The sequence below is a fragment of the Fonsecaea multimorphosa genome, assembly GCF_000836435.1.
Source record: "Fonsecaea multimorphosa CBS 102226 unplaced genomic scaffold supercont1.13, whole genome shotgun sequence".
NCBI lineage: Eukaryota > Fungi > Ascomycota > Eurotiomycetes > Chaetothyriales > Herpotrichiellaceae > Fonsecaea > Fonsecaea multimorphosa.
Window position 1 is genome coordinate 502,109 of NW_015971647.1, and position 23,027 is coordinate 525,135.

Below are 23,027 nucleotides of genomic sequence, written 5' to 3' on the forward strand. Positions count from 1 at the left end.
GTGTGTTATAGGCCCTACGTTGAGGGGGATAATGCTGCGATGACCAGCTATATTCCCCTCTCTCCCCCTTGCGTCGCGGCGAGAAACTTACTCCCGCGGCACAGTGACCGGCGCAATGGGCGGGATGGGCGTCGTGGTGGCCAAGGCGATATTGCAGTCCGGAGCCGACGTGATTGCCATTGATCGCGACGCGGAGCCAAAGCCTTCTCACATGGGTAAAGTCTCCCCTTTCCCATCCCAGCGTCAATCACCTACACAGAAAAGAGTATGCTAAGTTACTCCCAATGCCGGTCGACCGGTTTTGGGTCTTGTTTTTACAGAGGACCTAGAAACCACCGCCTCGAGCAGCGGGACCATCGTGAGCTACCACGCCTGCGACATCTCAAACCTCGAATCCACCGCTGCTGTTTTCGAACACGCCGTCTCGTCGGCTCGATACCCTCTGCGCGGACTGGTCAACTGCGCCGCCATCGGCTGGATTGGTCCGTCGATCAGTTTCCCCGTCGAGGACGCGAAGCGGATTATCGAGGTCAACCTCATTGGCACGCTGGTATGCGCGCAGGCCGCGGCGCAGCTGGTCAGGAAACAGGGACGTGGCTTGTCGGCGAGTTTTGTCTTTATCGCGAGTATGAGCGGGTATGTGGTTAATAAGGTGTGTGCCCTATATTTCCCTCCCTCCCCCTCTACCCTCCCACCAGCCACGGAGGGGACAACTACCCTCTACCTCTACCGAGACTCATCGCGCCCTCAGTCAAAGGAGTGGCTGACTATTTACAGGGCACGCCCAACGCCGCCTACGCGGCCTCCAAAGCCGGCGTGCACCAACTCACGCGCAACCTCGCGTCTGAATGGGGCCACTCCCCTTCCTCCTCCAAGGCCACTGGTGCCATTGCCGGCGGGGACCCATCATTATGCCCCTCGATCCGCGTCAACAGCGTCAGCCCCGGCGTGATCCGCACCCCAATGACAGCGGGCCTGCTCGCGAACAGCGCCTTCGAACACCTGTGGACCGAGGAGACGATGCTCAAGCGCCTGTCCACCCCGGAGGACTACAGGGGCCCGGTTGTTTTCTTATTGTCCGACGCCAGCGCGTACGTCACTGGCGCGGATCTCTTGGTCGATGGCGGGTATACGGGCTGGTGAAGACATAGACTGGGAGGGGTTGGGAAATGGGGGTGTGGCTCGCTAACGCGTGAGAAGGGAAAGTTGTGGCCATAGATGTGATGGAGGAGATGGGATAAAGAGTCTTTTTGGAGAGGTCCATTTGCGAGGTAGGAATCATATCATCATCTTTCCTCGTCATCAGTCCAGGAATGACCGTTTCTTTGATCGACTCTTGATCACGTCTACCACCTCTTCTTCGAATCTGCAGAATGTAAAAATAACAACATATCTCTTGTATCGTAAATATGATGGAATTCGGTACGTAGTATGTGGAGCTATGGATTTTGGATACGAGGCTACACAGAGAGCCCCTTTCTTAGCCTCTCGTGATGCATTGCTCCGCACGCTATATCACGCACTAAAATCAGATTTTCCCATGCTGCTCAGCTCTGCTGTCTCCGGAGTGTTCCCACGCCTTGAACGGTGTCTTTTGGCAACATGACGCGCTCCGAGGCCTGGCTGACCACTACTTGCCCTCTTCAACGTGAGATTCCGGGACCTGTTGGCCGCTGCGCTCAAAGTGATACAACGGCTCCAAGTGCTCTCCACGCCTGAAGAGGAAGTAACGCCTCAACGTCCATGGTAAAACCTAGAAGCTGAATTAGAAATAGAAGCGTAATACGAGATACACTATGGACGACGTTACGCACCTTTTTGATTTGATAGCTGATGAATCGTCTTGTCGGCACCGCAAAGACGTAGTCGAGTTCTTCCAGTGTGTACCCGCTCGTGTCCGGGACGAAGAGGAACATCAAAATGAAGACAAGCACGTTCATGCCGCTGGATGGAAGGAAAGAGGCTCGTCGTTAGTACAGCTTTGGCTTTTGAAGGACGGTGGTCAGGGATCTGAAAGTCACATACGCGTAGAAACCGAATGCCCCAGTATTTGTGAATTTGCTCAGCATCAGAGGAAACGTCAAGGATAGAGCCGAGGCCAAGGCAAACGTCGCCGACACCGCCCAGCTGTTGCCGATCTCTCTGTGTGATAGTGGAAAGGCTTCCGCGGAATAAACGAAAGCAACTGGGCCTATCACAGTCACCGTTAGTATCTATTTACGCAGCCGTACATTCTGGGATGTGTATGGGCCGTGAACATACCTTGGCCAATCGAGTAGAGTGCAGTGAATGCGTAGACAAAGAAAGCAATCATGCCAACATGTGCCTTGCTTGATTCGGGAATGTAAAAGCAGAAGCCCGCGGCAAGGAGTGTCCAAGCCATGTGTGGGAAAGTCGACAGAAGCAGAGATCTAGTCCTAGAGTTAAATGGATTTTTCGTTCGCGCAATTTCGATAGCTCTTACCTCCGACCGAACCTATCAATGAGAAAGATTGCCGGTATGGCAAAGGCGAAATTGATGATGCCGTAGCCCAGCGAAGTAAGCAATGCTGTATGTTCAGAAGCACCTGCCTGGACAAATACAGTCGACGAGTAAAAAGCAATGATGTTCATCCCTGTGGAAACGAGAGATTAGCTTCGGACGCAGAGACTGTTGTCGCTGAGCATGTCATCGATGAACAGGCCCCTCTTGAAAATGAAATATTCACTGCCTCTTCATCTATTCCCTCCACGGATAGTGGACAGCTATTTCGTCTGGAGGAAGACTGGAACTTACCGCAGAATTGCTGGCCCATGAAGACGACCAATGCTGCTATAAAGCTTCTTCGAATACGAGGGACCGTGACGAGTTCGCGGAGTCTAACGAAATAGGTTGACCCCGCCGCCATCTCATGTTCGATAACCAGCTGAGCATGAACATAGTAGAGGTCGCGTGCAGCCTGTATTCTGTGTTTTCGCAAACGGCAGAGCGACTCAAAGGCTTTCCTGTAGCGATTCTTCTTCATCAACCAGCGTGGAGACTCTGAGGATTCCATTAGCAGATAGCGGGAAAGGCGCTCCAGAGGTGACTGTACCTGGGCAGAAGAAGACGAATAGAGCGAGTGGAACAGCGGGAATGAAAGCAGACCCAATCTGGAGTCTCCACGCAATTTTGCCAACTCGGTAGACGACGAGATTGGCGGCAAACCCGAGAAATATGCCAAAGGCCGTCCACATCTGCCAGCCCATGACCAGGGCACCACGAATGACAGCTGGAGAGTTCTCTGCAGTATACATAGGGATCGTCGCACCTAGCCAAAAAAATCGGTCAGCCAACCCTGATCCTGATTGACAAAGAATCGGCCGTAGACTTACCTTTGAGGCCCATGCCGAAACCCATGAGGAGTCTTGTCACGAGCAGTTGGTGCCAGCTTTGAGACAGCGCGCCCCCAATGGGAGTCAAGATGCAGAAGATTGCGGCCAGGAAAGTCGCCCCACGGCGGCCTAGGAGAGCGTTGAACGGATCAGACAGCCAGCATCCGCTTCAAGTCGTCAGCTCGCCGTCTAGACAATGAGGTGTTTCGAACTTACAGGAAAGCAGAAGAGATATAGGGAGCAGCGTTAACCAGACCGATCAGCCAATTGTCCCTGCTGGAGCCAGAGGCAATGCCAAACTCGACGGGGAATGTCAAGTTGGCGCCGTTTGATCCCGTCTGATCCCAACCCCTTTGCGCACGTCAGCCTTGCCTTCAACCAATTGGGGACTTATGCTGAACCTACTGCACTGCTGCTCCAATCGAGCAGACAAAGACAGTGGCATAGAGGGCAAACGGATGGCTCCACCTGTGCTTTGTCTCACGCTGGAGTCCCTCAAGCTCATCGGGCTCGAGCTCTTCCATTTCTGCCAGCGGTACCGCGGCCTGGGCAACGTATGCCCCTCTCTGCAGGAGAGGCAGTATGTCGAGGAGGTCTTTGTCCGTGGCGAAGCGCTGCACTTGCAGCATCAGATCATCTTTTGCAATTCCCGCAAGAGGGTTGACTAGCCTGTGGACAGATATATGTTTAGCTTGATGTCGCTAGGCAAGTACATGTTGCTTTATCTCCGTACCTCGCAGTGATGTTCTCCCTGATAGTCTCGATTGCAATATGCCCTGCTGCAGAGATATTCCCTGCCTCATGGTGAGAGGCATACTCAACCTTTTCTGACGGAAGTTTCTCAGCCATATTGAAGTAACAGTAAGCAGAAGATGAAGTCTTCGATCACAGAGACGAGGTTTCTAGGATGGTGTGACGATGGCTTGAAGGAAGGGTAGTCATGAGCTTAGGGGGGGACGAAGGAGTTCATTTATCTCCATGATGCCAAGCATATCTCCTTTGCAAAGCCAGCCCAGTTGATTCCAGATGGATGGATAGTCCAGACCCCATGGGGTAGGACAGCTGGGGTCGTATGAGACTTGGACCATGTCCGAAGTACTCCGTATAGAACCGCAGAAACACGCCGTCTAGCAAGGTGCTCCATACGTTAGTGCCACACTTACGATAGGCGAAGCACGTAGCTCCTTCATGGAGTTCCAACTCGTTGGCTCGGTAGAGTTCTATTAAGGTCGAAAGGCGAATTGCGCCCGGCAAATGATATGCACTGCTGAGCAGCCTGGTGGAGGCAGAAACAACCTGTTCATATGCATACTTCCATGTTCGTATTAGCGGCGGCCATAGGTGACTGTCGATACCGCCAGTGATCTCCCCACAGGCGGTCCGCCGTTGCCGCCCTCAGAACGCTTTCGGTCCAAGTGTAGTGGGTTCCCAAACAAGTCGATACTGTTTAAAGATAACTTAGCAACTTTCGCCGGCTATATTTTCTGAAGCCATCAGAGTGTTGTGTGATGTATTAGCGGCGGGATGGATTGGTGGTCGCCGCCGATGTTCGCTTTCAAGCTTTGAAACAAGATGCGGTATGGGCTATTGAAGGGTAAGGGAAATCATGGCCTCCTTTTTTACTTTTGCCTTTGCTTTCTTGGACTGTCACCATTGCGACGGATTCATAGCTCAAAGACAGAAGAAGTCGATGTGTAGAGTAATTTTGATTGGGGATGATATACAAGTCAGCGTTCTAGATATCCAGCCAGGACACTACCTACCTAGGTAGGTACCTAGGTACCTGGTAATTATTTGGGCGGCCTCGGCGGCGTCTGCGGCAAGTCAAACTGCATGGTGCGAATACGTCACTCGATTCGCTGGGCGTCAGGCTGTCACCCTCACCGGCGCCTCCCCCCCAAACTGCCAAACTGCGAGGGTGGCATCCCCAGATCCAAACTCCCTACAATCGCGACTGCATTCGTCCTGCCTGCGCTTTCTCAGGATACAGTGTGCAATAGCTTGGTCACGCAGCAGCTTAGTCTTTTTGCTGCTTCTTTTCCCCACATGGCTCCCTCCTGATTGTGCGCCCTCAAGCAGCGTGTCTTGGATGCGCTGGCTGGCAAATGGGTCCCCTCAAATGGTTCCTCTTCGTCTACGTGCTCGGTGGTCTCACCTTCGTGCCGCTCCTGATCGCCCTCGTCCTCCTCTATGCCTACTACACGCTCCCTCCGCCGGAAGTGAAAGCAGACAAGCCGAAGCCCACCGATGATCCTGCGCAGCTGCTCCGTCCCGAAGATGACAAGATTGCTTTCAAGACTGGTACCGACGATCTGGCCGAGAAGTTCCATCGAAAACACGACTCCGATGTCGCCGCTGGATACTTCGCCGTGTGCAGAGAATATGTGCCTGGCGGTGTTCCTGGGAAGCCGCCGGACAGGCTGACCCCTGCGGGCGACACCACGGTCCAGGAGTCTCCGAGCGTCTACCAGAGCATGTACCGCAGCATATTCGATCGGTCGCAGAAACCAACAATCGAGCCCAATAAAGATGGGCAGGGGAAAAATGTGAGGAAAACAAACAATGTCTTCTATGTGGTCTTGAGGTGGGTTGCGACATAGGCGGCACCTGTTCAGAGAATGGAGCCTGACTGATCGAGCTAGACACGGACATCTCATGCTTTACGACGATATACAGCAATTGGAAGTCCGCTATGTCATCTCTTTGGACTACCATGACGTCGATGTGTATGCCGGCGGAGAAGAAATACCAGAGGGAGAACTGTGGATCAAGCGAAATGCCATCCGATTGAGGCGGAAAAAGACTCAAGTAGGAGACAAAGCCACTTCGTTACCGTTCTTCCTCTTCGGGCAGAGCCAGTCGGACAAAGAGGACTTCTACGATGCTATCCTGAAGAACCAAGAGAAAAGCAGCACCGAAGACCCACCAGGGCCTCAATTGTTTGACGTCGAGCATATTGTGTTGCTGGTCCAGAAATTACACTCGTCAGAAGAGCACTTGCAGACAAGATGGCTCAACGCCATGATTGGCCGCGTCTTTCTGGCCATGTACAAGACCCCAGAGCTGGAAGGTTTTATCCGAGAAAAGCTGACCAAGAAGATTTCGAGGGTGAGAAAGCCCACTTTCATCACCAAGCTCGGCTTGCGGAAGATTGACTTGGGTACTGGGGCGCCCTTCTTCACCAACCCGAGATTGAAGGACTTGACGGTGAATGGTGACTGCACGGTCGAAGCTGATGTCGATTATTCTGGAGGGCTCAGGATTGAGATTGCGGCCACCGCGCGCATTGATCTAGGAACACGCTTTAAGGCTCGAGAAGTCGACATGGTGTTGGCAGTCACATGCAAAGCGCTCCAGGGCCATGTGCTGGTGAGGTGCAAACCGCCTCCCAGCAACCGATTCTGGTTCACTTTCGAGAAGATGCCCCATCTAGACCTCGACATCGAGCCTATTGTCAGTACTCGGCAAATCACATACACCTTCATTCTCAGGGCGATTGAAAGCAGGATCCGAGAGGTGTTTGCCGAGAGCATCGTACATCCCTTCTGGGATGATGTCCCATTCTTCGACACGAGACATCAGAAATATCGCGGTGGCATCTGGAAGACGGAACCCACCTCGACCACGACCACAGAAATCCCCGATGAGGAACCTGAGGACGTCATTGAAGCAGGCAGTTCCGGAACTCAGACCCCAGTGGAGATATCGAAGGAGGACAGAACCATGAGTATGCCAATATTGGCGGAGCCTAATGGTGTGGGCAGGATTAATTCTGCAAAGAAATCCATGGCTTCCTTGAATGACCTTTTTGGCAAGAGAAAGCCGGAAACAGTGGACAGGCCCGACTCATCGACGCCAAGATTGATGCGATCACCCTCGTTTGCCAGCGCTGCGGACCCTACCATCACTACAAACCATGCTGATGCCAACACACCAACTCGAGGAGCAGATCCGACCACAAATAGAGAGAGTGTTGCCACAATTCTAAAAGATCTGTCGTCCAGGTCAGTCTCTGGAAATGGGTCGGAACTGGGCTCGCCGGCAGCGTCTCCTTCTGTAGAGTCGGCCATGGCTGCAGCCATGAAAGGCCGATCATCGAGTAACGCGTCAGGCATATCGGAAGAAGACGACCAACAAGGTCGCAGATCTTCTTCTCTGCCGCGGACTTTGACAAATGCAAGCCGTGCTTCAACTCAGACTACCGACTCTGGTGAGCCAAAGGATAGTCGGCCAACCTCGGCGCAGGACGGAAACAAACCTCTCAAAAGCTTCTCGCTCGGTGCGAGGTCGTTGACGGGTGCCGACAGGAAGCAGGCATTGGCATCAGTCAATGCTGCCGCCGCGGCTGCGCAGAAATGGGGCTGGGGCGTGCTTGCAAGAAATCGACAGCGTGAAGCCCAAGCGGCGGCAAACAAGGGAAATTTGGATGAGGCATCAGGGAGTCCTCCCACTCCTCGAGAGCCGATGGGGCGTGGAAGACCACTTCCGCCTCCTGGCGTTCCGCTGCCTCCCCCGGAGAGACTCCGACCGAATTCTTTCCTGGTACCAAAGCGGAAAGCGGTGCCACCTCCGATGCTGCCAAAGCGCCCCGAGAGGAACGGATCGCACGAGTCAATATCGGCAAAATTATCACCGAAGCCACCACTTCCGGAACGACGCAAGAGAACGAGCTCGGCGCAGCCTGAGGATGGTGCAGAGGATGAAGTGTTTGTGGTCGAAGCCCCAACGGAATCGGCTCCCACGAGCCCAGCTAATGATGAACATCATGACGACTTTTTTGGTCATGGTGAGCCCACATCGGCAACGACAGAGCCACTCGAACCTTCACCACCCCCGAGCAACGGTAGCGAGATTGACGAGCCAGCTGCAGTATCAGCCAAAGAGCATCTCAATCCGCCGTCATCAGATCAAGAAAGTGAGAGCGAAGCACCAGACGTAGTGGAGGAGCGGATACGGCCGCCGTTACCTGCTCGTGGCAGTGCGACTCCCGAACATCTTCTGCAAGATGAAAACGAGGTGCATAGGCAAGAGATGGGCATGTATACATAATGAGGGAGACGGCCCAGCAAAACGGCCATCTAGATATAGTCTAAGCTCAGCATTATTTCCTTGGGCATGGAATTTGATACCCAACGATAAGCGCTGCCACTGCTTCGTCCTTCTAGGGCTTTGTCTCAAGCCCATCAATCTGGTAATAACAGAAGCTCGCTTCTTTCTTCATGTTCATCAAGAGAGCTGTTGATATGTCAAGCTATCAATGGCTTTTCCATACCTAGGTATGTTGGTGATGTAGCCAGTGCAATTGGCGCGCCCCATTAGGCAGCTCTGCCGACCACCTCTGCAAGGCTGCACTTCTTGACGCGGCTCCGTCAATGATCACAGTTGAGCTCTCATATACCCCATCTTGATCTTGTCCTCGCATTAGTCCTCCATCCCTTCGCAACTCCTTACCAGTTTATCCGCCGTGATGAATCACTATCCTCAGGCCTGGGGTCGAGTAAGTCCTGCACTTTCTCCGCGAAACGCGACAAAGCTAACACCCAGCAGCCCCGAGATGATGTCTACGGCCCGTACGATGCTTCATACCTCCAGACCTCGATGCCTCAAACGCATACGCAATCACCCGCGGTGACAGGAACGTCGGTACTAGGAGTCAAGTTTAAGGACGGTGTTGTAGTGGCAGCAGACAATCTAGGTAGGTTTACCAGAGACGCAAGCAATGCTTCCTCAGACTGGACTAACACATTCTTGCCAGCCTCCTATGGCTCCCTGGCGCGGTTCACCGATGTCAAGCGGCTACGGACATTCCCTCCCAATACGGTGGTTGGCTTTGGTGGCGACGTCTCCGACATGCAATATCTTGACCGGCTATTGCAGTCGCTGGATATTCGAGAAAACTACCTCTCCGCCACCGGGCACACGCTGAACGCACGAAATCTTCACATCTACCTCTCCAAGGTCATGTACAAGAGGAGGAGCGAGTTTAACCCGTTATGGAACATGATGCTTATCGCGGGCCTGGATGAAGATGAGAAGCCGTTCTTGGCCAGTGCGGATCTGCTGGGGACAACCTTCTCCGCTCCAACACTGGCGACTGGATTTGGCGCACATCTGGCATTGCCTTTGCTGCGGAAATTAATGCCTCATGATGAAGAGAGTGTCAAGGACGTGACAAAGGAAATGGCCATCGACGCTGTCAAGCAGTGCATGAAAGTCCTCTTCTACCGTGACGCCAGGAGCTTGGACAAGTACAGCATTGCAGTAGTGACCAAGGAGGGCGTCGAGCTCAAGGAAGACGAGAAGCTGGAAAATCAAAGTTGGGCATTCGCTGATCAGATCCGGGGATACGGCACCCAAGTCAATTAGGGACTATGCATAGCTAGGTACAAGCATGACCGGTGCACGGCGTTCATTGGGACGGAGCGCACTCTCTACATGCAGGGCGGTTACCAACGGCAGGCCCTGGGGATTCTGTAGTGAAATCAAATCCCTCTTCCGGACACAGACGCGAGAGTCATAATGTAACTGTTTAGTTCCCTGAATAGCCTGTAGGAGTCGGAGTGTCATAGTCGCTGATGGGAACCACAACGGAGGCGCCGACAAGGCCCAGACCGTTCAAAGAGTTGATGATGATTGGCCAGCCTTGTGTTTCTTGGCACCGGTGAGTCAAAGGCGGGCGGAGTCGCTGACGTGCCGTTGCCAGAAATTTGGAGAAGCAGAGGAACTTGAAGGTCGGACTTGCTCCAGAAAAGTCGACGAGCCGCCGCTGTGTCGCCAACGGCAAACATAATTCCATACTTGTAGCTTCTGTTTGCACTGAACTTTTCCATTCTACCTAGGTATTATAATTCTCTTTGGCGGCCATCCGATAACCCTCCATTCGGCCCTCTTGTCGTTTGAATCTCCAGCCTGGAGTCTACCTTGCAGCCTCTCCAACGCCCTCAATCCAGTGCCGCCACCATGGAAGGCCCAGCCATACAGCAAGCCCCTGCGCCGCACAACAACAGCAATACCAACAGAGGGCAAAGACACAGACGGAGAGGCGGAGGTGGTTCCAGCAGACCGTCACCCTCTCAACCAGAAACTACAGTTCCCATAAGACAGACCGCAGGCAGACCCTTTGGGGGACGCCTCACACGACTACACGCCGAAGCACCGCCTTTCGTCCCGTCCTCTCTGCCACCGCCTCCTCAATCGAGCACGCAGTCCAAAGACTCAAAAGCTCGCCCTCCTCGCCCCAGTAACAAGAATACTGCCAGCCGAACGCCACAGCGGCCACAAGGACGGAGAGGCTCGGTCGCCCGTTCGACGGCCCCGGACATCGCCACCAGAATTCATGAGGACATCTCACACAACCTGTACGAGTGTGCGATTTGCACGAACGAGATTGGTCGGTCTTCAAAAGTCTGGTCATGTCGGACTTGTTGGACGGTATTCCATATCGGCTGCATCAAGAGGTGGTCGAAAAACGAGGGCTCGGCCGTCCCTCGTTCTGCAGGCCAGAGTGATGAAGAGACGCAGTCAGGAAAGCAGTGGAGGTGTCCCGGTTGCAATCTACCAAAGGACACCTCCCCATCGGCATACACTTGCTGGTGCGAAAAGGAAATCGATCCCAAGAGTATCACGGGTCTACCTCCTCATTCTTGCGGGCAAACGTGTGGCCGAGAGAGGGCATTCCCAAAAGCATGTCCACATCCTTGCGATCTTCTCTGTCATGCCGGACCGTGTCCACCGTGCTCAGCCATGGGCCCCAAGCAGAGTTGCTACTGTGGCAAGCAGGAAACGACGAGACGATGTGTCGAAACAAACTATGAGACGGGATGGAGCTGCGGTGCCGTGTGCGGCGACATCATGCCGTGCGGCGAGCACACTTGCCAAAGACCCTGTCACGAAGGCCTCTGTGGCGCGTGTACCGCCGAGGTTGACGCCCGATGCTACTGTGGAAAGGTGGAAAGGAAGATATCATGCAATGAACGAGGCGAGGAGAAACGAAGCAGTGACTGGATTGGGCTCTTCGACTGCGGTCAACCATGTGACAGACCCCTGGACTGTGGAGTTCATCGCTGCGAAAAGGCATGCCATCCCCAAGATGCGACAATACCACACTGCCCGAGGTCGGTCGACGTCGTTACCCACTGTCCCTGTGGGAAAACCCCTCTGACGAAACTTGACAATGGTCTTCGAACACTCTGTACAGACCCAATTCCGAGCTGCGAAAAGGAATGTGGGAAATCATTACCATGCGGTCACAAATGCACGCAGATTTGCCATCATGGAAGATGCAGCCCTTGCACCCTCAAAGTCGCTCAACCATGTCGGTGTGGTCGCAATTCGTTTGACGTCGTCTGCCACGATGCGACCGAGGAACCACCTCAGTGCACACGTTTGTGCAAGGCTACCCTCAATTGTGGTCGCCACGAGTGCGGTGAACGATGTTGCACGGGAGAGCGCAAAGCTTCTGAGCGTCAGGCCACCAAGCGAAAGCTCAAACCGCTAGGGAGCATCACCCGGGCCTTGGACGAGAATATAGAGGCAGAGCATATTTGCACTCGTCCATGCGGCCGCAAATTGAAGTGTGGAAACCACGTCTGTCAAGATCTTTGCCATCGCGGGCCATGCGGCAGCTGCAGGGAAGCCATCTTTGACGACATCTCGTGCAGCTGTGGTAGGACCGTCCTACAGGCGCCGTTACCATGCGGAACCCGTCCACCGCCGTGTAATTTCCCGTGCAACAGGATGAAGGAGTGTGGCCACCCTCCCGTGGTACACAATTGCCATTTAGACGAGGAGGAATGCCCCAAGTGCCCATTTCTTACCGAAAAGCAATGTCTTTGCGCCAAAAAGACTCTGAAAAACCAGCCGTGCTGGAGGGCTGATGTGTTGTGTGGATTGGTTTGTGGAAAACCGCTCAAGTGTGGCTCCCATACCTGCCGGAAGACATGTCATAAGCCGGGTGAATGTGAAGATGCTCATCAGCAATGCCAGCAAGAATGTGGCAAGACGAAGAAAACCTGTGGGCATCCTTGTGAGCAGCCTTGCCACGCTCCTTCCACGTGCAAGGAAGATAAGCCATGTCCGTTCAAAGTGATGATTACATGCGACTGTCAACGCAAAAAGGAAGAGGTCAGGTGCAACGCGCGGGCGAATGTCCCCGAGCCTCCCGGTCGACAGACTTCGCTCAAGTGTGACGATGAATGCGCTAGGTTGGAGAGAAATCGCAGACTGGCGCTAGCCCTTCACATTCCGGACGATCACACCGATGAGCATGTCCCGTACTCGACCAATACTCTCAACATGTATTTGGAAGACGTGGCCTGGGCTCACAAGCAAGAAGAGATCTTACGGCTCTTTGCGGCGGACGACAACGAGAAGAGATACCGCTTCCCGCCAATGAGAAAAAGACAGCGAGGCTTCATCCACAGTCTGGCCGAAGACTTTGGCTTTGACGGAGAAAGTCTGGATCCTGAGCCACATCGGCATGTTGTATTGTTCAAGACGCCCAAGTTCGTCGCGGCTCCCATGAAAACCCTCGCTCAAGCTGCAAGAATCAAGCGGCCACAGCTGAATGTGTCTGCCCCGGTCCACGCGACGACGGACCGAAAAGCAGACGAAGTCAAGCACGACTACAACGGGTTGTTGTTGACCAAGCCCAGATTTGCACTGACCGAAGACGAATTACAGCCCCTTATCAAGAAGTCCGCCCCAGCCACTGAGTTCGACATCATCTTTTTATCCAACGACGAGGGCGTGGCTCTTTTACCCATCTTGTCCTCCGATACTCCTGAGCAGTTGGTCACTGTCCTTGCCAGTCTGCAGCCTACGATCGCGGGGGAAGTGGCCAAACATAATCTCGGCGCATCGGTCGTACTCTGTCAATTTGACACTTCAGACCTTGAGCCGAAGGTCCTTCAGCAACAAGGTAGACCGAGTCCGTCGCTTACCAATGGGTGGTCTCAAGTTGCAGCGAAGAAAGCAGCACCTGCTGTAGCACCTCAGGTCAAGCCGGTCGGTCAACGACCAGTATATACCGTACTGGGGAGTCGGTTGGCGGAGGCCAAAAAGAAGAAGCAGGAGAACGAGGAGAAGCTGCGGAAAAAAGCTCAGCAGCAAGAAGTGGTGGAGGACTGGGAAAAGGAGATGGAGCAAGAAGAAAAGGAGGCCGCCGAAAGGACTAGCCTGGACAGTGAGCGCACCGACGAGGTAGTTGCGAATTTGGATGCGTGACATGCTGCCCCATAGAGACGTGGCTTGCAGCATTTCAGCTTGCTGTGTCCGGGGACTAGGTAGAATGCGTGTCTAGGAGGAGATGATGAGACATGGCGTGTGCAAATCATCGAGCCATATGCGTTTCTCGGGATCGCTGCCCAGCTGAAGCGTCTCCGCATCAATTAATCCGTTCCGGCTTGGCCGACGTCACTAGCTGCGTTTCCCTCCGCCCCTCCGTGTAGCTTCTGTTTGCTCTCTCTCACCACTCACCACCCACCACCACTCATTCACTGCATAGAAGCAATTGTACTACCAAATCCCTGCCTCTTACATGCTCCGAGGCTCGTATCAAGGTTTCAACTCCATCTCCTACAGCGGCAACCTGCAAACCAAGCAGCTTGGCTTGCATCCTGCAACATCCCGACTTGTAACCCTTCAGCCCACACGGGTGACGCTCCTCTGACCCACCAACAAGCCATAAAATCCTCCTGCTGATGGTGGTTTATATCTTCTTTTCCTCTCTCTGACTTTGGTTTCCTTCTCTTCCACCTCTCCTTGTGTAACTTGACTACGAATCTTCGGATCAGTCTCTCCCTTGAATATACTGTTTCGCTTCGCTTCGCTCAACAGGACCAACTCACAACTCCCTTCCGCTAACAATGGACCAACTCAAAGGTGCCTTCGACAGCTTCTCTGGGGGCAACAATGCTCAACAACAGCAACAAAAAGAGAGCGGCCTCGGTCAGCAGAACGCTGCTTCTGGTAGTGGTAGCGGGAGCTTCCTAGGCGGATTGGGTGACAAGCTCAATGCTGCGGCTGGTGGTGGACCGGAAAGTGAGAAGAATGAGGATTACCTCGACAAGGGTGGGCTTCCACGACATAAGTTGAATCGACCGGTGACGCTGTATGCTAACAACGCCATTTGGGCGCGCTAGGGGTCGACTTTGTCCAAGAGAAGTTCCTCGGTCAAGGTCCTCAGAACAACGAATCCGCGGTTGAACAAGCCAAGGACGAGCAGATCAGCGACTTCATTCGAGACAAATGTCAGTGCTGCTCATAATCCAACCCTTCTTGGCCCCGTGCTCGAGGATGCCTGTGCGCTAACATAGGATCCTCTTCACCACAGACAAGTCGGCCACTGGCAAGGAGTTTCCCGTCAAGGACAAGCCGACCCAGTTCTGATGGGCCATCGCAGGCGGCTGTGATGTCGCGCTCTTGACTGAACCACGAACAGAACGGGCCTAAGGAACGTGAAGGCGTTAGACAAGTGGTGCACATGACGGCGAACGTATCGAACGGCGAGCCTAGGTAACAGCACAATAAGGATACGGCGCTTGTTGGCACGGGGTGATGCGGATCGTGCTTCGAGATGTTGCTTTGCCCGCTAGGAGGATATAGGTTTAGTGAGCGAGAATATCAATATATTCCTCTATGCGCCAGGCGCCAATCCAAGGGAACATTGCGACTGTTCCATCCACACAATGCCCGTGTTTGAACTGTGTTGTGTGTAGTATTCGAGCAGAGATAAATCCCGCTCTAGACCAGCAAAAAAAAAGTACGATACCTCAGCAAGAGATGATGGGTATACTGGAGCCGGCAAGCCGATTTCAGGAATAAATAGCACAGTCTGACATAGAGTGCTGAATAACGACTAGGAGACCACCTAATTAGCAATAGCCAGTATCTAGTAATAAGTATAAGGATCCCGCTGTGCTCAAGAGTAGATAGGATACCCTATATAATGAAGATAACCTAATAGCTAATAGTTAATCCCTTCTACTTTGCTACTACCGTCCTCTCTTCTCGTAAGACTTGTGCCACTTATTTTTGAAGTCGGCTTACCGTTCATACCACAGACAAGAGACAGTAGTCTTGACTGACATGACTCAAGACACGATCTGCATATACTACGGCATCTGGATTTCGATATCCATACTAGGTACGTCGGTTGTGGGCATTTCTCAAGACAACGAAAATTACTCGTCAAGTCACGCGATCGATACACGTTGAAATGTTTTGGTCGTGCCGAAAACATTTGGGCCGCGCCGAGCAGCGCCACCAAAGGGCCGGACGAGCCTGAAGCCAAAGCCACGACCGATCGGCTGAACCTTAAAAGGTTGCACTACGCGTCCAAGCGAGGCATTGAAATGAACGGGCGCTTGCTGTGGCGGGCTGAAGATCCGGCCATGGCGACCAGATCAGTCATGGAATCTCCTTTCTGGCCTTCGAGTGAGACAAGTCTTTTGTTTGTACTCCATATTTACCAGACGCCAACAACAACGTCTCCATTCTCCAGGCCGGCGCACGAAAGCCACATGGACGTGCCGAATGCGTTTGATGCAAAGTCTCTACTCGTAGCTAGAGGCTCCGCTGGGTAAGTGGATTCGTGGAAGCCCCCAAAAGCGCCTTCAAAAGAGAGAGGTAAGGTCCCTTTTCAGAGACACCCTTGTCTATCACTGTTCTCTCGCTCCCATTTAGACAAGGTTGACAACATGCAGAGGTCCAAGCAGGACGAATATGTCGCGGTCGAGTCGATAGAACTGCCGGCTTCCTCACATTCGCAGCAACCGATCAATCAAGAGAAGCACGCCGAAGCTCCTCCGCTTGCGGCAGCATGGCCCAAAGAACCCGTGCCCCTGGTGCCCGATGCCAAAGCTCAGATGTTCATGTGGCTGTACGATGGCATCCTGCTGGCGGTCCCGCTAGTCCTCGTGGCCAAGATCGGCCTGGTGATCGGGGCATGGAAACTGGATCGACAACACCGCGGCAACGAGATTGACCTGGTCAGCGCGCTGACGACCTTCTTGATCGAATTCAACGGCCAAATGACAACGGCCTTCACCATTGTCTTTGTCACAATCATCTCGACCCTGGTGCGGCGGTACGCTCTGTGGAAGGCTCAGACGGGGGCGCGAGTCTCGGACCTCGAGCAGCTCCAGGGCAGCGTCAGTCTTCCTAGCACGCTCAAGTTGATCTGGTCTCTGCGCGCCTTCACCTCTATGAGCGCCGCCCTCGTCGCCATCTGGTCCTTCTACTACCTGGGCAGTCAGGCCAGCAAGCAAGAATTCCAGAGGGTCGACTCGCGCGCCTATCACAAGATGGACGGGGATACTGCCAGCGCGGGCCCGCTGTCGGGGTTCAGTTCTTCCTACGACAATACAGATCTCAGCTTCAGCATCGATGAATTGAATGCGGCCCTGATCGCCGCCGTGAGCTTCACGAAGCCAGACTACGACTCGTCCACCGCGATACCCAAGGGCACCGACTCGATTGGCTCGGCGGTCCTCCCTGATCTCAACGCCATCATGGACCAAGGCTGGTCGGTCGGCAGTGGGTTCGTGCCTCCTCATCCCGGCCGTCACGGTTGGGTTAATGTTGCCCATCAATCCCAACTCCAAGACTCGGACGACTATTCGGCGTTTATCGGACGTGGGACGTATTTCGAGCTTATCAGCGATGCCGGGGGCGCGGCTGCCATCCAGATCAATCAGTTCCTGGGCGAGTATACGCTGCCGACTTGGTATTTTGCTGTCAACTGCGGCCGTCCGACGATACTGCCGTACGCCTCGTTCCCCAAAGGCACCTATATGAACCAGTCGGTTGCCTTCAACATGACGCAGATACGGTCGGACGCGCCGCGAGACATAGCGGGCCACCCGCTGCGCGAGTTCGAACTGTCCACGCGGTGGATCCCCTACAACGACCAGAGCATCATCTCGTACGGCAGCTCGCGACAGACGTGCAACATCACCACGGTCAACGTGGAGATGAAGGTGCACTGCGGCGTGACGGGGTGCTTCCCGAACAAGATGCGGTACGCGAAGAACGCGCCGCGCGAGAACGCCACGTCCTTCAGCACGCCCTTCGACGACGACGCCTTTGCCGAGCGCTTCTTCAGCGCCCTCCTCCTCTCGCGCGGGCCCCAGCTGAACGTTTCTGCGCTGACCGACATCGGTGACAGCTTGACGCTGGGTCTGCAGAACTTCCTCGGTGCGGCGCCGGGCACGCTAGGCGACGTGGCCACCAACTACGACGGCTTCCTTTCCGCCGAGTCGCTGCGCGGCCTCTCCCTGCCGCTGACGCAGTATTTCAACACGTACTACCTGCTCTCGCAGGCAGTAACGGGGGTCACGCCCAGCTTCGGCACCGACGGCACCGACCTCTCACAATTCCAGACGGTGCGCATCCACGGCGCGCTGTACGACCCGCACTACGCGATCCTGTGGGGGTGGATCGCCGTCGACTTTGTCTCGTGCTTCATCCTGTTGATCGCGGCCATCATCGCCTGCTGGCTACGCATCCACACGCTCGCGCCCGACATTTTCGGCTACGTGTCCAGCCTGACGCGCGACAACCCGCACATTGCTTTGCCGGACAACGGCACCACGCTGAACGGGTTGGAGAGGGCTCGGCTGCTGCGTGACGTGAGAGTCAAGATCGGCGACGTGTCCTCGGCCGACGAACCGTTGGGGAAAGTCGGGCTGGCTCAAGTCCATTCCGCGAGCGGGACAACGGTCGCGAACTTGAAGCCCACGGTGGCCTATGTTTGATGTCCTGATAGATGATAGATAGATTACGGAGCAGATGCGATCAAATACATATGTATATCATGCGTTTATTGATGGAGAATAAACATACATAACAGAGTCATATACCCATACCAAAACCTACCAGTCCCGGGTCTCGAGTAGGCATGTACAACTGCAAACTAACAGCCAAGCACACCGGGCTACAAAATCTGCTTCTACGACACCCACATCCCGCAAGGGGACCTTCCTACGACTATTGAGACACGCTCAAACATATTCAGCAGAACACTAAAAAAATGCTCAGTTCAAAATAAACTTAGCATACCTATGTAACACTTTGGAAAAGCTCCAGTCGGCGAGCTCGGCGAGGCCAATTAATACGTGGTGGTACGTATTCGGGAATCGGTCCCATTTTCACCCAAACACGGCCAACACGGACCTCGGCTCCTCCATAGCTTCTTGGTATCTCAGTCTTGGGCGCGGGGGGTGAGAAAGAAAGCGTCGATCACTACTGGACACTCAATGGTCCCAGTCTAGGGTTCCGGACGACGGGGGACCAAAGGGGTGCGAGACAAGGCATCTCGTTCAACGTTAATATAATAATAACCCTCCTACATCCTGATTCTCCTCCCTCCTTTTTTCCTCTGCCACGACGCAAATTCAGACACCACCAGGGTCGAAAGACGCCCTCTTGCAGCGTTGATATTCACATACCCCGAGTCGCCCCCTTTCAGGATCTCCTATTCGGGCAGAATCAGGTTTTATTGTGCCTGTCCCGTAAAGGCAAGAAGAACTGCGCCTAGGAAGCTAGGTCGGACCCAGCGCGGGGTGTCTCTTTGGCCAGGACACGGAAGAATAGTCGAAGAGAGTCTCTCGAGAGAGAGAGAGAGAGCGTGCAGGTGGCCAGGATGGTCGGGGCAGCAGCAAAGGGGAAAATCACCCTCTATGTCGACATTGTCAGTCCGTTTGCGTACCTGGGGTATTATTTCCTGCGTGTAAGCGAGCCATCCCTGGTTCCGTATCCCCCATATCCTCTTTCTGTTTGTTTACACTGGTCGAGGAAGCAGTTTACACTTGCTACTTGGAATATCAAATTATTACCTATGATTCTAACCCCACGTGCGAGAGGTAACAGCACTCGCCCATCTTCCAGAACGTGCAGATCACGTACATCCCCATCCTCCTGGGTGGGCTGATGAAGCTGTGCAACAACACGGCGCCGATCGAGATCCGCAACAAGGACCGCTGGATCGACGTCGAGCGCCTCCGCTGGGCGCGCCAATTCCACGTGCCCATGTCGGACAGGTTCCCCGCGGGCTTCCCCAAGCCGACCATCCAGCTGCAGCGGTTCCTGACGAGTGTGTGGATGGAGGACAACGACAAGGCGGCGGCGGCGGCGGCGGCGGCGGCGGCGGCAGCGCACCAAGGACAGCAACATGCACAGCAGTCCACCCTCATCCAGGCCCTGGACACGCTGTACGCGGCGCTGTGGACGGATCCCAACGAGTCCGACATCCCGGACCCGAAGTGCTTCGCGCGCGTGCTGGCGCCCGTGCTGGGCCACGACGTCGTCGCCAGACACTTGGACCGGCTGGGCGCGCCCGAGGTCAAGAAGCAGCTGGTCGCCAACACGGACCGGGCGCTGCACGACGGCGCGTTCGGCCTGCCGTGGTTCCAGTGCGAGAACGCCCAGGGCCGGGTCGAGGGGTTTTGGGGCTTCGATCATCTCGGCCAGGTCGTCCGGTTCATGGAGCTGGATGGAAGGGGGGAGGTGAGGGCGTTGCTGTGATTTACTGTATTGTTTACGGGCGTGGATGGGACTGAGAGGACATTGGAATGGGGTTCATTTTTTGCTTTAAACTACCTAGGTATGTACCCCTTGATAAATCACTCACCTCGACATACCTATGTATGTATCTTTGAAGTTGATGTGTCGGGCACCCTGTCTGTATCAACGACTGCTCCGGGGCTTCTTCTGGCTTTCCTAATCAAAACCACTGCATCCTTGTGTGCTAGACCGGGCTTCTTCCAACAAAGTTATTATCCCAGGATAATAATTCGAAGCCTGCTCTCTCAACTTTACACGCACGCGGCTTGAGCAAAAAATGGTGGCGTCCTCCAAATTGCCATACCAGCTTACTTCCTGCACGGACCGAGTTGTCACTAATTATCAAAGCCTGGGAAAATGCGCAAAAATTCCATCCTGCAAGTGAAGTGCATTTTCGCTCACTGGGACTTCACCCAATCTTTCCAGTACAAGAGCTGAGGGGACATGTCAAAGAGGATGTCTCGGCCTTCCTAGATGAATAGAACCCTGGATCCCTTCCCAGTCCTCCTTATTTTCCAATCTTTGTACCCGACTCCAGATTTGCCCTGCTATCAAGGTAAAATCTACTTCTTGCCGAGTTTGCGATGCTTGGGATGTGCCCCTGACCATCGGCAATGGCTTGCGATTCTATGGAGATCGATGTACAACCCTAAGGGGGCATTGATCGCCCACATAACTAACGCTGTGGGTTTGCTGTCCAACTGCCTCAAAACCGGTTAGCAACACCGTTGACAGAGCATTCTGTGGAGTCAACTTGACCTCAAGTCCCAGGAGCTTTTTTGTATAGGGTTTTCAGGACGAGTCGCTTGCACCATCAGAACTGGTGGAGTCTTCAGATCGATGTCTCTTGCGGCCTCTCCCATTCTCCTCCTCCTCCTCCGCCGATTCCTCACTAGAGCTCCCCATTCCTTCAACGTCTCGCCTTGATCGCTTTTTACGACTGACACTCCTGGATTTGCCTTGGGATGCAGTCACTCTTGAAAATTGCTGACACCGTTCAACATCACAAGTCTCTGTTGTCCATGTATCTCCTGTCCAGAAGCAAAGATGTCTTTCCACACGTGCGTCGAGGAAGCCTCGCAGATTCTCAAAGACCGAGTAAGCAAAGCGGGCGAATAGAAGTTCGGGCGGGTTGTTGAGTCTCTGAAGCTCAACCCCGTGGAAGAGACGCTCGACTTGAGAACCTGGTTTCGCGTTGAGGCAGTAAGCCACAAGTCGGCGCTTGATAGGTACGATGGCAAAGCACTTCGAATCAAAGACTCTGTGGATGTCGCTCCTGAGGCGGACGGTATTGTTCGGGTCCTGCATCTGGTCCATCTCAGTGGAAATTGTGTAATCATACATGGTGTTCTCGTCAAACCACCCCTTTTCCGCCGCCGGGATCAAGTGAGCATTCTCGACGGAATAATCGCATTGTGTCAGTCTACAGTGCGACCCGGGTGGATCCTGTAGGATCTGAGTGAGTTCGCGAATGTCATTCCAAGATGGAGGAAGTTCGTGGGGAAATCGCCAGTGTTGAAAGGTAGGGATGACGGGGTAGTCCACGATTTTGTCTAGTCACTGTCAGCTTCGTGGACCTCACCACAGAATACATAGACTTGCTTTTCTTAGGCCGGGCCACGTGAAAATAGTAGGTCTTGCCATTGAGAATGCTCTCTGGGCCCCCAGTCACTGCCTCGTTTCCCTTCCTGTCCGTCGAAAGATACCCAGCCCATGCGTTGTTCGCAACGATCGCGCATGCAACCCGCACAGTTTCATGGTGTGCACCTCGACCCCCGAATGACCAAAATCTCAGGAGAGTGTGACAGTAGGCGTCTGGATAAGATGGATGCCGAATGCTGATGGGTTTCAGATCGATAGGACACGTACTCCTCTGAGGATGCGATGGTTGCGGGTAGGGCTCGTAAGGTTGCCAGGTCTCAGCATCAGCCATGTTGGCGTAGGCAGGAGCTCTCCGTTAGCGAAAGTGCAAAACCCTGTGAGTGCTGGTCGAAGGTGCAGCTGGGTTGCTTATTTTGTTTGCACACAAGGCTTTGGGTGCGCGTGACTGGAATCTCAAGAGCTTTGGAATGTTCAAGAGCCTTTGGAATGTTCAAGTGCTTTTGGAATGTCAAGAGCTTTTGTAGTGTTCAAGCTGTTGGAATGTCAAGAGCTTTTTGAATGCCACCCAGTTGCCAGGCTGCCAGGGCAGGTGCGGTATGGTGGGTCGTCATTCATGATCTATTTGGATTCGTACCAAAAACCAACATTGGGAGGCCCAAGGAGGGAACGAGACAAAGGCACAGGAGAGACATGGCATAGGAAAGACATGGCATCGGAGAGACATAGCAGAGGAGAGACATAGTGTAGGAGAGACATAATAAAGAAGAGACATAATATAGAGAGGTATAATAAAGGAGAGACATAGCATAAGAGAGACATAGCATAGGAGAGACATAGCATAGGAGAGACATAGTATAGGAGAGACATGGCATAGGAGAGACATTGCTGCAGCCTACCACTTCAAGATTCGTCAATTTTCATGTGCGCGACCCGTGACTCTCGCTCTCCACACAATCAGGTGCACGTTTTGAGAGGCGCTGCTTCTATCGACCGCATTTCCACCCCTCCTGTCAGACTCTGTTTGAAGGGCTTCCATGTACCGAGGAGACCATTGCAGCCGGAGGGAGAGAGTGACAAAAGCTCATGGTTTCATGAGCGCTCCCTGGTGTGATCTCATCCTCCACAAAACCCTGATCTGTGTCAGAATGGCTCTTGGAGAAGTCGAATCTCTGAGCCAAGATTGTCTCGCGGATAGTAACAGCCTGGGTCGACGTGGATGTGCATGGAAGGGTCTGCCATCCGTTGTAGGCCCTTCAGCAAGCCTCTGGAGGTTCTCAGGGAGATCCAGATCGACGAAGCAGTTAAATCGAAGACCACCCCTCAATGACTGAGCCAAAAGCATTAGATAGCTCGATTGGGTTGAAAGTGTAAAGCTGACACGATTGGTACCAAAAACTGCCTGCACGATTGATCGGCTTGAGAGCGAAAGCCATCGTGCGAGTCGAAATCCGGTGGCGGGGAAGATAGGGCTTGGGGATATGATTCGGAGAGATGTCATGGTTTCCCGT

The 23,027-nt window shown here is 53.8% G+C and overlaps 10 protein-coding genes across 10 annotated transcripts; 8 read left to right on the forward strand and 2 right to left on the reverse strand.

The window, feature by feature from the left end:
• Nucleotides 1–115: 115 nt before the first annotated feature.
• Z520_06884 (uncharacterized protein) lies at nucleotides 116–1,143 on the forward strand (the record flags this gene model as incomplete). Its single annotated transcript, XM_016777384.1, has 3 exons — nucleotides 116–215; nucleotides 321–652; nucleotides 778–1,143. The coding sequence occupies 3 exons, from the start codon at nucleotides 116–118 to the stop codon at nucleotides 1,141–1,143; spliced, it is 798 nt and encodes a 265-aa protein (XP_016631555.1).
• Nucleotides 1,144–1,630: 487 nt separating this feature from the next.
• On the reverse strand, nucleotides 1,631–4,203 carry Z520_06885 (uncharacterized protein; the record flags this gene model as incomplete). The annotated part of the gene is made up of 11 exons (XM_016777385.1): nucleotides 1,631–1,753; nucleotides 1,815–1,944; nucleotides 2,026–2,191; nucleotides 2,263–2,411; nucleotides 2,465–2,615; nucleotides 2,777–3,022; nucleotides 3,075–3,290; nucleotides 3,355–3,521; nucleotides 3,571–3,705; nucleotides 3,760–4,023; nucleotides 4,088–4,203. 11 exons carry the CDS (start codon nucleotides 4,201–4,203, stop codon nucleotides 1,631–1,633), a joined length of 1,863 nt encoding a protein of 620 aa, XP_016631556.1.
• A 1,256-nt stretch (nucleotides 4,204–5,459) lies between these two features.
• On the forward strand, nucleotides 5,460–8,403 carry Z520_06886 (uncharacterized protein; the record flags this gene model as incomplete). The annotated part of the gene is made up of 2 exons (XM_016777386.1): nucleotides 5,460–5,938; nucleotides 5,997–8,403. The coding sequence occupies 2 exons, from the start codon at nucleotides 5,460–5,462 to the stop codon at nucleotides 8,401–8,403; spliced, it is 2,886 nt and encodes a 961-aa protein (XP_016631557.1).
• A 418-nt stretch (nucleotides 8,404–8,821) lies between these two features.
• Nucleotides 8,822–9,720, forward strand: Z520_06887 (uncharacterized protein; the record flags this gene model as incomplete). Its single annotated transcript, XM_016777387.1, has 3 exons — nucleotides 8,822–8,851; nucleotides 8,902–9,049; nucleotides 9,110–9,720. The coding sequence occupies 3 exons, from the start codon at nucleotides 8,822–8,824 to the stop codon at nucleotides 9,718–9,720; spliced, it is 789 nt and encodes a 262-aa protein (XP_016631558.1).
• A 1,348-nt stretch (nucleotides 9,721–11,068) lies between these two features.
• Nucleotides 11,069–11,851, forward strand: Z520_06888 (uncharacterized protein; the record flags this gene model as incomplete). The annotated part of the gene is made up of 2 exons (XM_016777388.1): nucleotides 11,069–11,497; nucleotides 11,552–11,851. The coding sequence occupies 2 exons, from the start codon at nucleotides 11,069–11,071 to the stop codon at nucleotides 11,849–11,851; spliced, it is 729 nt and encodes a 242-aa protein (XP_016631559.1).
• Nucleotides 11,852–12,441: 590 nt separating this feature from the next.
• Nucleotides 12,442–13,578, forward strand: Z520_06889 (uncharacterized protein; the record flags this gene model as incomplete). The annotated part of the gene is made up of 1 exon (XM_016777389.1): nucleotides 12,442–13,578. One exon carries the CDS (start codon nucleotides 12,442–12,444, stop codon nucleotides 13,576–13,578), a length of 1,137 nt encoding a protein of 378 aa, XP_016631560.1.
• A 641-nt stretch (nucleotides 13,579–14,219) lies between these two features.
• Nucleotides 14,220–14,742, forward strand: Z520_06890 (uncharacterized protein; the record flags this gene model as incomplete). Its single annotated transcript, XM_016777390.1, has 3 exons — nucleotides 14,220–14,424; nucleotides 14,496–14,603; nucleotides 14,687–14,742. 3 exons carry the CDS (start codon nucleotides 14,220–14,222, stop codon nucleotides 14,740–14,742), a joined length of 369 nt encoding a protein of 122 aa, XP_016631561.1.
• Nucleotides 14,743–16,052: 1,310 nt separating this feature from the next.
• Z520_06891 (uncharacterized protein) lies at nucleotides 16,053–18,110 on the forward strand (the record flags this gene model as incomplete). Its single annotated transcript, XM_016777391.1, has 1 exon — nucleotides 16,053–18,110. One exon carries the CDS (start codon nucleotides 16,053–16,055, stop codon nucleotides 18,108–18,110), a length of 2,058 nt encoding a protein of 685 aa, XP_016631562.1.
• An 887-nt stretch (nucleotides 18,111–18,997) lies between these two features.
• Z520_06892 (uncharacterized protein) lies at nucleotides 18,998–19,878 on the forward strand (the record flags this gene model as incomplete). Its single annotated transcript, XM_016777392.1, has 2 exons — nucleotides 18,998–19,084; nucleotides 19,225–19,878. The coding sequence occupies 2 exons, from the start codon at nucleotides 18,998–19,000 to the stop codon at nucleotides 19,876–19,878; spliced, it is 741 nt and encodes a 246-aa protein (XP_016631563.1).
• Nucleotides 19,879–20,709: 831 nt separating this feature from the next.
• Nucleotides 20,710–21,850, reverse strand: Z520_06893 (uncharacterized protein; the record flags this gene model as incomplete). The annotated part of the gene is made up of 2 exons (XM_016777393.1): nucleotides 20,710–21,470; nucleotides 21,787–21,850. The coding sequence occupies 2 exons, from the start codon at nucleotides 21,848–21,850 to the stop codon at nucleotides 20,710–20,712; spliced, it is 825 nt and encodes a 274-aa protein (XP_016631564.1).
• Between the last annotated feature and the right edge of the window lie 1,177 nt (nucleotides 21,851–23,027).